Below are 13,142 nucleotides of genomic sequence, written 5' to 3'. Positions count from 1 at the left end.
TTTTTAGTAGAGACGGGGTTTCACCGGGTTAGCCAGGATGGTCTCGATCTCCTGACCTCGTGATCCGCCCGTCTCGAAATCAAGAAAGTTATTTTCAAAATTCCAAGGAGGAAATGCCTATAGAAAAGTCAAGTTTTAATTGCACTTCTGTTTCCCCAGTAAAAATGAGCCTTGGTGAAAAACAGTGATCTATTTTATTAAGATTAACTAATTCAGGAAATTATAGTAAATGTTTCTTTCTTTGGTTGTCAGGTAAATACCTGGATGTTCATGATTTCCAGATCGGTACCAGACAGGTGTAATGAACAGCTCTGATCAAAGTTTATGTTTCTGTAACTTTTTTTTTTTTCCTTTTTGTGACAGAGTCTTGCTCTGTCGCCCAGGAGTGCAGTGACGCAATCTCGACTCACTGCAACCTCCACCTCCTGGGTTCAAGCAATTCTCCTGCCCTAGTGTTCCGAGTCACTGGGACCACAGGTGTGCACCACCACACCTGGCTAAATTTTTTTTGGATTTTTAGTAGAGACAGAGTTTCACCATGTTGGCCAGGCTGGTCTCGGAACTCCTGACCTCAAGTGATCTGCTCGCCTTGGCCTCCCAAAGTGCTGGGATTACAGCCATGAGCCACCATGCCCAGCAACATAACTATTTCCATTCTTCTTATCCATCAGGGTGGTAACCCTCTCTTCCGCTGTCAGCTGGAGAGAGAGAACTACCCCGCGAATCTCATCCAGGTTGCTGCTAGTGGTAGCTGGGTAGACAGCTTCAGTTTCTTATCAGGAGCAAAAATAAACACCACAAGCTCTCACACCCATTCCTTTTCTTCCATCTCGGAAGGATCCAGCATGCCCAACAAGATGGCAAGGTCCTTCCTGATCCTTACCATCAATGATGGGAAAAGGGCATTTTTCTGTTCGCTCATCACTGTCATAAGCATTGATATCCTTGCTCCAGACAAGATGTTCCTCAGCACTGTCTGTTACAAGGGCAATCAACTTCACATTGCTCTTGGTGAATTCTGGTGCCAGCTTTGCAGTTCTGCCAAGCTCCATGGTGTAAACTGGTGTAGAGTCCTGAGGGTGGGAAAAAAGAATGCCACAGGAGTCTCCTAGAAAGTTGTGGGAACAGATACAGCCAACAGTGCTGTATCAGCCAACAGTGCCTCAAAGTTGGGAGTCTTGTTGCCAAGAAGCAGCCCTCTGTGGATGGCAGCAGTAGTAACATGAGTGGGTGAGACGGTGTAGCCACGGCAGCAAGCGGCCAGCTGGTCCAGGCAATCCTGTTTGTCTTTTTGTTAGTAGTCTGGGGCTCAGTGATAAGCAGTGATAACTGAGAGCAATCATTGCTGAGTCTAACTTTAGTGATGAGAGGAAGTCATTGTTTAGAGACTGGCAGATGGAGAGCAATTAGGGAAGGAGACTGTCCACTATCAACCATTCGACAAATGTTTACTGGGCATCACCTACCCTGTCCAGGAGCTGGGGATGTGCAATCCCTGCCTTTAAGGATAAGCCTTTATTCTAAAGTGGGAGATACACAATAATCGGGTTTATTTATATATATGCACATATAAATAATTTGGAGTGTTCAGTGTTATAAAGAAGAATAAAGTAGGCTGAGCAGATAGAAAGTGATGAGGTCAAGAACTTTTATGGGGTGAGGGGGGATCAGAAAAGTTATCTCTGAGGAGCATCAGAGACCAGAAGCAAATCCTAGATGGAAGGAACAGCAAGAACAAAAGACATACCAGGGAGGTATGTAAGGGTGTAGTATGTTAAAGAAACAGCAAGACATCCAGTATAGGTAGAGCCTAGTACTCAGGGGAGAGCCTAGTACTCCCCTAGTACCAGGGGAGATTAAATGTGACTTACAGTTTGGGGGCAAGAGCTGGGGGCCACCCATAGTAAGGTCATTGCATTTTTAAGAGTTTTCAGCTAAGTGATAATATCTACTTTATATTTGTAAAAGATCACACCGGCTTCTTTGTAGAAGACAGACCATCAGGAGAGTAGAGTAGAAGTTGGGCAACCAGGTAGTGAGTGGGCAGTAGATGATGGTGTGTCTTGGTTTACAATGATGAACAATGGTATGAATCAGAAAAAGCCCAATAATGGGCTGAATGTGGGCTCTGCAGGAGAAATAATTGAACTGGAAAGTTCTCGATAAAGGAAAAATAAATTTCCAAGGGAGGATCAAGCTGGCATGAGGGAAAGAGAGCTAAGGCATATTGAATGTCATTGGTATGCCATGCTCTCCTTCCATATTCCTCCAACCAGTTAGTCTGGTACTGCATCCCATATTAAAGGGGGTAAGGAGGCCTCATCCCTATTAAGTCTCTCCGTCCCCTCCCACCAACACACTGCGTGCTCTATCAGCACAGATCTGCGTATGACACCATGCATGCCAGCCAACTCCACCACTGTCTGCCTTCCACAGGTGTTACCTCCACCTGCAGTTCATCCCTTTGTTCAGTAAGGAGTATGGAGCCTCTACCTTGGGCCAGGCATTGTGCTGGGCATCAGGACATAGTAGATTAAAAATTAAAAGGGTCAAGTTGGGTGCAGTGGCTCATGCCTGTAATCCCAACACTTTGAGAGGCCAAGGCAGACGGACCACTTGAGGTCAGGAGTTCAAGACCAGCCTGGCCAACATGGTGAAACCCCGTTTAATATTTTATACTAAAAATATAAAAATTAGCTGGGCATAGTGGTATACGCCTGTAATCCCAGCTACTCGGGAGGCTGAGGCAGGAGAATTGTGTGAACTTGGGAGGTAGAAGTTACAGTGAGCCGAGATCACATTAGTGCACTCCAGTCTGGGCAACAGAGCGAGACTCTGTCTCAAAAAAAAAAAAGAAAGAAAGAAAAAGAAAAATTAAAACGCCCTTCCTTCACTGAGCTGACATTCCATGGAGGAGGACATGCACTTAGCAAATATTAACACAATTAAGTATTGGGTGATTAAATGATGCACAGAAAAAGTACCGGGGGCTAGGAGGCTGTAAAGCAAAGCACCTTAAACTACAATGGGGGAGAGAGGGCAGCCTCTTCCCTACAACCCTTGCTGTTTATATTGACTTAGGAAAGATAAAGTAGGAGTCAGACGGGCAAAGAGGAAAAAGGAAGAGCCTCCTGGTCATTAGGAGCACTGTGTACAAAGGTCCTTAGGTGAGAGGGGGCATGACATATTCAGAGAATTGGAAGGCCAGTGTGGCATGAGCTCAAGAATGAGAAGGAGAATGACCCAGGACAAGCCTGGAGGGACAGGTGACTTAGATGCTGCAGAACCATCTTGTGGGATTTGCTCTTTAGCCTAAGAGCCACAGAAAGCCACTGAAAGGCTTATACAAGGGAATGATATGATCAGATTGGCATTTTTTTAAAGAGTTTACGGCTGCTGCATGGAATATGGTTTGGGAGGTGGCATAAAGGAGGGGACTGATTGGACACAGGGTATAAGAGGAGTTCTTCAGAGGAGACTCTAGCATATACTATGAATTGGGAGGTGGTGCCATGCACTGTGACAGGGAGCACTGGGAGAGGAGCAGCTTTAGGAGAGAAATTGGGAGTTGACTTTCAAGTGTGCATGTAGAATGTAAGGTGCCTATGCAACATCCAAATGCAGCCATCAAGGGGCAGTTTCTCTAAGGATCTGGATTTCAGAGGGGATTCGGGGCCAGAGGCATATATTTGGGCACCATCAGCTTAGAGATGACCACACCAGGCAGACTGAATGAGGGTACACAGAGAGACAGAGTGCCCTGCCAAACTCCTGTAACTCTTCAAGCCCCAACTTTGTCATCACCTTTGCAAAGCCATCCCTGCTACTTACATAAGGTAATTTACTACTTCTGTGTTATTTATCTACATTTGTTACATCATATGTTAATTACATGTTTCACCTCAATTCAGTGTGCATCCTTATGAGTGAGGTATATTTTGTGTGCCCAGTTCTTGGCTTAGGTCCTGGCTTAGTAGGCTCCTAGTGAGCATTACTCACAAATCAAAGTGATGTGGCCTTTGAACCTCAGAGGCATCCTGCAGTTAGTCCAAGTAGTAAATGGTGTGGCATGGTCGAACAACCCCAAATCCTTTCTATTGAAGAGTTCTTAACCCTTTTTTTTTTTTTTGAGACAGAGTCTCACTTTGTTGCCTAGGCTGGAGTGCAGTGGCACGATCTCAGCTCATTGCAACCACCACCTCCCAGATTCAGGTGATTCTCCTGCCTCAGCCTCCTGAGTAGCTGTGACTACAGGTGCGCACCACCTGCCTGGCTAATTTTTGTATTCTTAGTAGAGACGGGGTTTTGCCATGTTGGCCAGGCTGGTCTCAAACTCCTGACCTCAGGTGATCTGCCCTCCTCGGCCTCCCAAAGTGCTGGGATTACAGGCATGAGCCACCATGCCTGGCAGGTTTTTAACCCTTGGCAGTTCATCACAGTCACTGGGAAAGTGGTACTTACTTGACACAAATCTGCTTTCTTGTACTATACACATTCTATAAAGAAAATAATACTTGACTTAACAGTTTTTCAGTTTGAAGAAGATGCTGATTCTTCTGCTAATCATGTTACAAAAGGAGACTAGAATATCTCCACTGGATGCTGCGGGCAAATGTGTGTGGTCTGTGAGAAATGTGTTATCAAGAGCTGGTAAACATTGTCTTGGCAGAACCCCACACAGGAGAGAGCCAGGAATGATTAAATGAAAGAACAGCATATGTGACATGATTTGCACAGTTGAATCACATTCCACATGCTCCCCGGGTTCCAGAAGAATCCAACAGCAATTCTCAAATTTACCATCTGCCTCTCTGCTTTCTGTTACTCTTCTGGTGAGGAGTCGGGGAGGGAGGGAGAGATGGTAATTTTTATGAATGTTTGCTTGGAACCCTGAGCGTGTATTCTCATCATGTAGTTCTGCAGAGAACATGAGCAGAGGCTAGCAATGACCTGGTGGTGAGAGGTTCAGTCCTTAACTACACTTGGGTTTAATACCAGCTCATCACTTAGTAGTCTGTTGTCTATAAAGCAAATTATGAAACGTTACTAATTCTCAGTTTCCTTACCTGTAAATGGTGAAGGTGGGTGGTGATGTTGTAGTTGGGGGCAGGGGGTGTAAGATCCAATGTATATTCCATGGGGAAGCTGTGAGGGTGAGACATGGTGACATTTGCTAAGCATTTAGCAGAGCTGGCTGACGTAGTAACTGTTAAATGGCATCCAGTTTTGGCAGTAATGCTACAATAGTAGTGGTAAATAAGGCAGGGTTTTGTTTGGTTTAGAGAGAAAGGGGTTATTTCTTTTTTGTTGTTCTTCGTATATAACGAAAATTTGAGAAATGTGTTTCAAAATTTTATTTGTAAACTGGATTTCTACCTTTTTTAATCCATGTGAATGAACATTCTAAATGGCACTCAAGCCATGGATTAGGGAGGCGCTTTCTGAGAATGATGATTGTAGGCAAGGTGAGTGGTTTCTATTCTTGACCTGCCCTGGGTTCTCTGAAATACAGCAACATATGTCTATGTGTACCATTATTAATGGTGGAATTTTTTATTTTAGAAACACTGTTTAAGAGTTCAAATATACTTAAAATTAGGGCAAATAATACCAAAAACTGCATATTCAGTCACCGAAACTAAAAATAATGATCAAGATTTTGCCACTGATTTTCCTGTTTCATAATTTTCTATTTTAAAACAAATTGCAGATATCAGGTCATTTTACTTCTGCCTTTCTTTCTTTTTTTTTTTTTTTGTGACAGTGTCTTGCTCTGTCACCCAGGCTGGAGTGCAGTGGCACTATCTCAGCTCACTACAACCTCCACCTCCTTGGTTCAAGCAATTCTCCTGCCTCAGCCCCCCAAGTAGCTGGGATTACAGGCATGCACCACCACACCCGGCTAAGTTTTGTATTTTTAGTAGAGACAGGGTTTCACCATGTTGGCCAGGCTGGTCTCGAACTCCTGAGCTCAAATGATCCACCCACCTCAGCCTCCCAAAGTGTTGGGATTACAGGCATAAGCCACCGTGCCTGGCCGATTTTACTTCTGTATACCTCAAAATGCCTCTCTAAATTAAACTACAGACTTTTTTTTTTTTTTAACACAGTCACAGTCCCATTCTGATCAATTTTGTTTTATTATGATGGAGTTTTAATTATTTATTAAAGTCTTTCTCTCGTTCCCTCTCCCTTCCTCTTTTCTGCTCTTTCTCTACTGTGTATGTATAGATTTATATATTTATTTTTATTTATAATACCTAACATGTGCCTCTCAGTTTTAAACATACAAAACAAAATGTAAACAGTGGTTTCATAAGTATGCTGATACCAGTAATAATTTGGAGTTAGCATGGTTTTGGGAAAGAGGCATGGCTGGAAAAACAGAGAAAAAAAAATACCGTTGTCTGACCAAGCTTGCCCCTGTTTAGCCCATTCTCATCTGGCACTGAATGAAAAGATATTTCCTGATGAGCTGGGTAGGGACAGAGAACTTGGCGGGTGAAATAGGTAGAGAAGCCCTAACAACAACTGCTGCCTTTCCTATGTGAACAGCTTTGTCAACATCTGCTTTCTAATACAAAAAAAATATGTTCCCTTCACCCCAGTGCCCTTTCAAGAAAGTTTTAGTAATTAGTAATCTAAAGATATTTAGTATTCTATGCTATAAATTGGAATTTGAAACTTGACCTATTAGAATCTTTTAAAATTCTAGTATGATGTCTTAAGAAACTCCCTGGCTGTATAAATAATCATAATTATTAATTGTACAATTATCCTTTAAACCAAACCAAAAGTATTTCCAAATTGAGGAGAGTTCAAAAGCTATTTAATATAAAGCAGAACTTTTGGAAAGAAAAAATAAGCATCGTATTTGCTAAAATGCATCATGGGTTCTTTGTTGTCTGTTCTGATGATCTGTTCACTAAACCTCAGAGTTGCTGCTTTTTTGACTAGTATTGTTGGAGGGTGGTGGGATCTGTTGCCATGGGAGAAAGAAAAGAAGAAAAAGGAAAAGAACAAAAGCTGACATCTGGTTGATGAAACCTTTTGCCCCCAACAGTTCTGCCACAGAAAGGGATGAATGGCTAGAAGCGATTTCCAGGGCAATAGAAGAGTATGCCAAGAAAAGAATCACCTTCTGTCCTAGTAGGAGTCTTGATGAGGTATTGTCTTCTTTTTTTTTTTTTTCCGCAGTGCATTTCAAAGTTTTTACCTTAAACATTTCACAGGGGTTTAGGAAAGCAACATGTGTTTCAGAGAGTGATTGGACTGGACATCAGAGAGTTACTCTACAGATTAATGTCTAATTTCAGCACTGAAAGTTTATCCTCCTATTAATGTCTCACTGCAAGTCTGTGAGAGCATCTAGCATATTGATGTATTTTCTCAGCTATAAACCTTCATTGTAGGAAATTTAGAAAATACGAAATAGTTTAAGGTTCAACTAATCAGCTGCCATCCCATTACCACAATCATCTTTTTAAGTTAATTTTGCATTAGAAGATTTTTAGATTGTAGCTAAACTTAGTATTTTGAGCACATGAAAAATATAATAACCCATATTTCTTTTCTTTTTCTTTTTTTTTTTTGTGACGGAATTTCGCTCTCATTGCCCAAGCTGGAGTGCAATGGTGCGATAACTCACTGCAACCTCTGCCTCCTGGGTTCAAGTGTTCTCCTGCCTCAGTCTCCTGAGCAGCTGGGATTACAGGCATGCACCACCACGCCAGGCTAATTTTATATTTTTAGTAGAGATGGGGTTTCAGCATGTTGGCCAGGCTGGTCTCAAACTCCTGACCTCAAGTTTTCCACCTGCCTCAGCCTCCCAAAGTGCTGAGATTACAAGCGTGAGCCACTGTGCCTGGCCAATAGCCCATATTTATTTCCTTCCTTCCTTCCTTCCTTCTTTCCTTCCTTCCTTCCTTCTCTCCCTCCCTCCCTCCTCTCTCTTACTCTCTCTCTTACTCTTTCTCGCTTTTCTTTCTTTCTCTCTCTTTCTCTCTCTCTCTTTCTCTTTCTTTTTCTTTCTTTCTTTTCTTTCTCTTTCTTTCTTTGGACTCTTGCTGTCGCCAGGCTGGAGTACAGTGGCACGATCTCGGCTTACTGTAACCTCTGCCTCCCGGAGTCAAGCGATTTTCCTGCCTCAGCCTCCCGAGTAGCTGGGACTACAGGCACGTGCCACCACGCCCAGCTAATTTTTGTATTTTTAGTAGAGATGGGGTTTCACCATGTCGGCCAGGATGGTCTTGATCTCTTGACCTTGTGATCTGACCGCCTTGGCCTCTCAAAGTGCTGGGATTACAGGCGTGACCACCTCTCTCAGCCAATAGCCCATATTTTATCCCCATCTTTTTTTTTTGAGACAGAGTCCCACTCTGTTGCCCAGGCTGGAGTGCAGTGGCACAATCTCGGCTCATTGCAACCTCCGCCTCCCAGGTTCAACTAATTCTCCTGCCTCAGCCTCCTGAGTAGCTGGGATCACAGGCACCGGCCCCCATACCCAGCTAATTTTTGTATTTTTAGTAGAGACGGGTTCACCATGTTGGCCAGGCTGGTCGGGAACTCTGTACCTCATGTGATGCGCCGGACTCAGCCTCCCAAAATGCTGGGATTACAGGCGTGAGCCGCCGCGCCTGGCCCTCATCCCCATCTTAGTGGTAGTGTGAGATGACACTGCCAAATAAAAAGGCAGGCAGTGTGCATGGAGATGATCAGAAGCTGTTCTTCTTCCGCAGGCAGACTCAGAAAATAAAGAGGAAGTTAGTCCTCTTGGGTCGAAGGCTCCCATCTGGATTCCAGATACCAGAGCCACAATGTGTATGATCTGCACAAGTGAATTTACTCTCACCTGGAGACGACACCACTGCCGGGCCTGTGGAAAGGTTGGCGAAGATAACACCCATCTCCATTGTGGTCTTCACTGTCTCCAGGCTGTACATAGTGAGGAAGCATGTTTCCCCTCGTAAACCATTATAGTTCAAGAATAACAATAACAATTATTATGTTAATGGTAGAAAACATGAATGGTGTTTTCTCTAAATATTTAGGGGCAGGGGGAATCTTCTTAGTGAACTTCCACCCTCCTACTTCAGAGTTACATTAGAACATCAATAATAAATAACTTTGATTCAAAAACGAAATCTAACAAATCCACAGTTAAATCGGCCCTCACGTTTACATCTATTATTTACAGCTATTATTTAAACTGCATCTCTCTAGTACTAAGTATCTATAGTATTCAGTAGGGGAAATGTTCAGTGTTGAAGTTATCCCTAGTGATGTTTCTAAGCCTTCATGATCTCATTAGTTAAATGGGTGTAGAAACAGTGACATCAGAGAGTTACTCTAAAGATTAAATGAGGTTCTATTTAAAGAGCATTTAGTACGGAGCCCAAAAACTTGGTAGAGGAGCAGAGATGTGGTCGTTGCTGCAGCAGTGATGATTATGATGGTGACAGTGATGGTGATCAGTATACCTCACAGGCTTTTTTGCATGCCAAGTACTGTTCTAAGCATTTTGCATGTATTAACCCCTTGACTTTATTATTTTATGTAGTCAACCCTCCGTAAGTAATCATCTGTTGCCCCTTCATCTTTCAAGGGTGGTACCATGCATTAGCTCACTATATGCTTGAACTCCTTAGAGTTATTATTGAGACAAAGTGAGACTCAGTGACTCTGAAACTGTTTTGAAAAGCGGATGGCACTGTAAATTGTAACATACTTTATGGTTTGGAAACACAAGTTATTCTAATGAAATTAATGGAGTAATTCCAATGTGTTTTCAGATTGTATGCCAAGCTTGTTCATCCAATAAGTATGGCTTAGATTACCTGAAAAATCAACCAGCAAGAGTATGTGAACATTGTTTCCAAGAACTGCAGAAATTAGGTAATATATAAGTAAAGATTTAACCAAAAATTCCTTTATTCCTCAGATGTTTTCAAACAACCTTCTGACAGAAACGCCTTCGGTACATTAGCAATATGATTGTTGATATTTATCTCCAAATTTATAGTAAGCTTTCTTAATCATATTTTGTTGTAATTCTGGGAGAGGTTGGGCTGAAATTTGGTTTTGGTCTGTATAAAAGGTTTTGCTAAGAAAACTGTAGAAATGAATTACAGGGTGAAACACTTGAAACAGTAAAAGGGAACTTTAACTTTCTTTTTTTTTTTTTTTTTGAGACGGAGTCTCGCTCTGTCGCCCAGGCTGGAGTGCAGTGGCCGGATCTTGGCTCACTGCAAGCTCCGCCTCCCAGGTTCACGCCATTCTCCTGCCTCAGCCTCCCAAGCAGCTGGGACTACAGGCGCCCGCCACCATGCCCGGCTAATTTTTTTGTATTTTTTAGTAGAGACGGGGTTTCACCGTGTTAGCCAGGATGGTCTCGATCTCCTGACCTCGTGAACCGCCCGTCTAGGCCTCCCAAAGTGCTGGGATTACAGGTTTGAGCCACCGCGCCCGGCCGCGAACTTTAACTTTCAAGTGATTTTGAAGTCTCTATAGTTTCACACGATAGCGTGCTCATTACAAATCATTTTACCTATATGTAAAGTAATTCTCTGTGGAAGCGTATTAGGTGGCACTTCGTTAGCTTAATTCTAGTCAGTTGAACTGATTCAGTGAGATCTTACTGTACATCTGAATGTGCAGCTTTTTGACCAAACATGAAATGATACTTCCTATTTCCCTGCTCCTTATTTGTAGGTGTCCTCCAGTAAAATGAATACAGCTTAGCAGGACTGCTCAGGTCTATGTTTTGGGAAGAGATTTTTAGTTAAATTCCTGAAAACTGTAGGATCTAAATTTTATTTATTTATTTACTTATTTATTTTGAGATGGGATCTTCCACTGTTCCCCAGGCTGGAGTACAGTGACGCAATCTGCAACCTCCACCTCTCAGGTTCAAGCGATTCTCCTACCTCAGCCTCCTGAGTAGCTGGGATTACAGGCACGCGTGACCATGCCTGGCTAATTTTTGTATTTTAGTAGAGATGGGGGTCTTACCATGTTGATCAAGCTGGTCTCGAACTTGTGACGTCAAGTGATCCACCGCCTCAGCCTCCCCAAGTGCTGGGATTACAGGCATAAGCCACCACGCCTGGCCAGGATCTAAATTTTTAAAAGTCTGTTCTTCATTTCCCTGAAGGATAGCTTTTTATTAGCAAGGAGGAATTTCTAAGTGGATGACATGATATTTCAGAGTGCACATATTTCTAGATTAATAATTTATTGTCTGTATACATTTTCCAAGAAGATCCATCCATCTCTTCCTTTATGTTCCTCCCGTTAGTCTGGGTATATGGTATAAACTGCAGACATTCAAAATTTGTCTTTGAATTCTCCTTCCTCATCACCTATACACATTTGGTTAGTAACTCTTGTCAATTTTATCGTCAAAAATCTTTGTCTTGATTTCTCCAACCCAGCCCTAATAAGGCCTTTGTTATCTCTCATCTAGACAACTATAATAATTTCCTAACAAGTTTTCCTGCTGTTAGTGCTTTCTCCTTAGTACTGCCAAATATAATCAGTTTTTCCAAATTTAATCTGCTCATGTCACTCCCCAGCCTAAAACGTATAAACAACATTCCAGTTTCCTTCAAACCAGCTCCCTTTTTTAATCTGGCCTCATTATTCTCCAAATAGATTATTTAATTTCATACCTCTCTGCCTTTGCTCACACTGACCTCTTGGTGTGCAGTGTTCCTCCTGCTTGTTTTAACCTGGCAAATTCCTACTTATTCCTTCATGGCCAACTTTTATTTTATGTTATTTTATTTTATTTTATTTGTTTGTTTGTTTGTTTGTTTTGAGATGGAGTCTCGCTCTGTCACCCAGGCTGGAGTGCAGTGGCGCGATCTCGGCTCACTGCAAGCTCCGCCTCCTGGGTTCCCTCCATTCTCCTGCCTCAGCCCCCTGAGTAGCTGGGACTACAGGTGCTCACCACCACGCCCAGCTAAATTTTTTGTATTTTTAGTAGAGACGGGGTTTCACCGTGTTAACCAGATGGTCTCGATCTCCTGACCTCTTGATCCGCCCACCTGGGCCTCCCAAAGTGCTGGGATTACAGGCGTGAGCCACCGTGCCCTGCCAGCCAACTTTTATCTTATTATCATCTCAGGTTTCCCTGAACCTCTACAATCAGAATTCATTACTTCTTCATCCATGTCCAATAGCCCCTTTTTAACTACTTTGTTCATTGGAGTTGGTCTAGTATCTAAACACTTAACAATACCAGGGTTCTTTGGGGTTTATGACAGTAGGGAAGGTTTTTTGGATTTTTTTTTTTAAGTTGGTAGTACAGTCACGTTTCATAATTCTAAAGGCACGCCAGAGTAATCCTTTCACATGGTTTAACGTTCAAAAAGTATAAAACCATAGATAGTAGAAAGTCTGCCTTCCACTCAACTCCCAGCCATCCATTGTCCTTTTCCAGGAGCTATCAATGTTGTTTCTTAGTGTCCTTCCATGGATATTTTATGCAACAGTGTTACGGATTTGAATGAAATTGAATTGCAAAATGCTGAGCATTGCCTACATAAGTGTGCCTGGTTTGTTCTAGATCACCAGCACTCCCCTAGGGTTGGATCTCCTGGAAATCACAAATCTCCTTCAAGTGCCTTATCATCAGTCTTACATAGCATTCCGTCAGGGAGGAAACAGAAAAAAATCCCAGCTGCTCTCAAAGAAGTAAGTGTTTCCATTAAACTTGCAATGTGATAGAAGCTGAATTATTCATATGCATATAATACACTGTTATTCTTTCATAAAGAAAGATGTCATTTCCCACAACTATTAAGTCATGAATTTTAATACTGATGATGGATGTGGCTGATGCCTCACAGTCTTGCTTGGTCTCCCGTCTAACCTAAGTCATTTAGAAAATGGCTGTTGAAAGGTTTAGAGAACATTTAATAGCAATGATAGAAGGTAAAGATAAGTTGGACACGCATGAATTTTTAAAAATGACTTTGAGCAGGACCCTTGCCAGAGGGAAGAAATCCACAGAATATTTTGGGCATTTTGTTAGCCTTTACTGATCTGCACGGTTTATTTGTAGGCGTTGGTTGGTTATGCACAGCTGATATCACTGATAGTAGGTTGTCTTTCCTTTAAACTTCCTTTAAAAGAAAATT

The 13,142-nt window shown here is 42.4% G+C and overlaps 1 protein-coding gene and 1 pseudogene across 1 annotated transcript in view; one reads left to right on the top strand and one right to left on the bottom strand.

Moving 5' to 3' along the window:
• The window catches only part of FGD6 (FYVE, RhoGEF and PH domain containing 6), a 139,615-nt gene that overhangs the window by 114,349 nt on the left and 12,124 nt on the right, over positions 1–13,142 (top strand). The window contains exons 14-17 of the mRNA XM_011936836.1: positions 7,064–7,166; positions 8,739–8,885; positions 9,792–9,894; positions 12,569–12,696. Coding sequence (XP_011792226.1) covers positions 7,064–7,166; positions 8,739–8,885; positions 9,792–9,894; positions 12,569–12,696 — 481 coding nt within the window. The remainder of the gene's footprint in view (positions 1–7,063; positions 7,167–8,738; positions 8,886–9,791; positions 9,895–12,568; positions 12,697–13,142) is intronic.
• LOC105507982 lies at positions 612–5,162 on the bottom strand (annotated as a pseudogene).

This window comes from Colobus angolensis, unplaced genomic scaffold (genome assembly GCF_000951035.1).
Source record: "Colobus angolensis palliatus isolate OR3802 unplaced genomic scaffold, Cang.pa_1.0 Scaffold10, whole genome shotgun sequence".
Classification (NCBI taxonomy): Eukaryota; Metazoa; Chordata; class Mammalia; order Primates; family Cercopithecidae; genus Colobus; species Colobus angolensis.
This window is presented reverse-complemented; position numbering and strand designations above follow the sequence as displayed.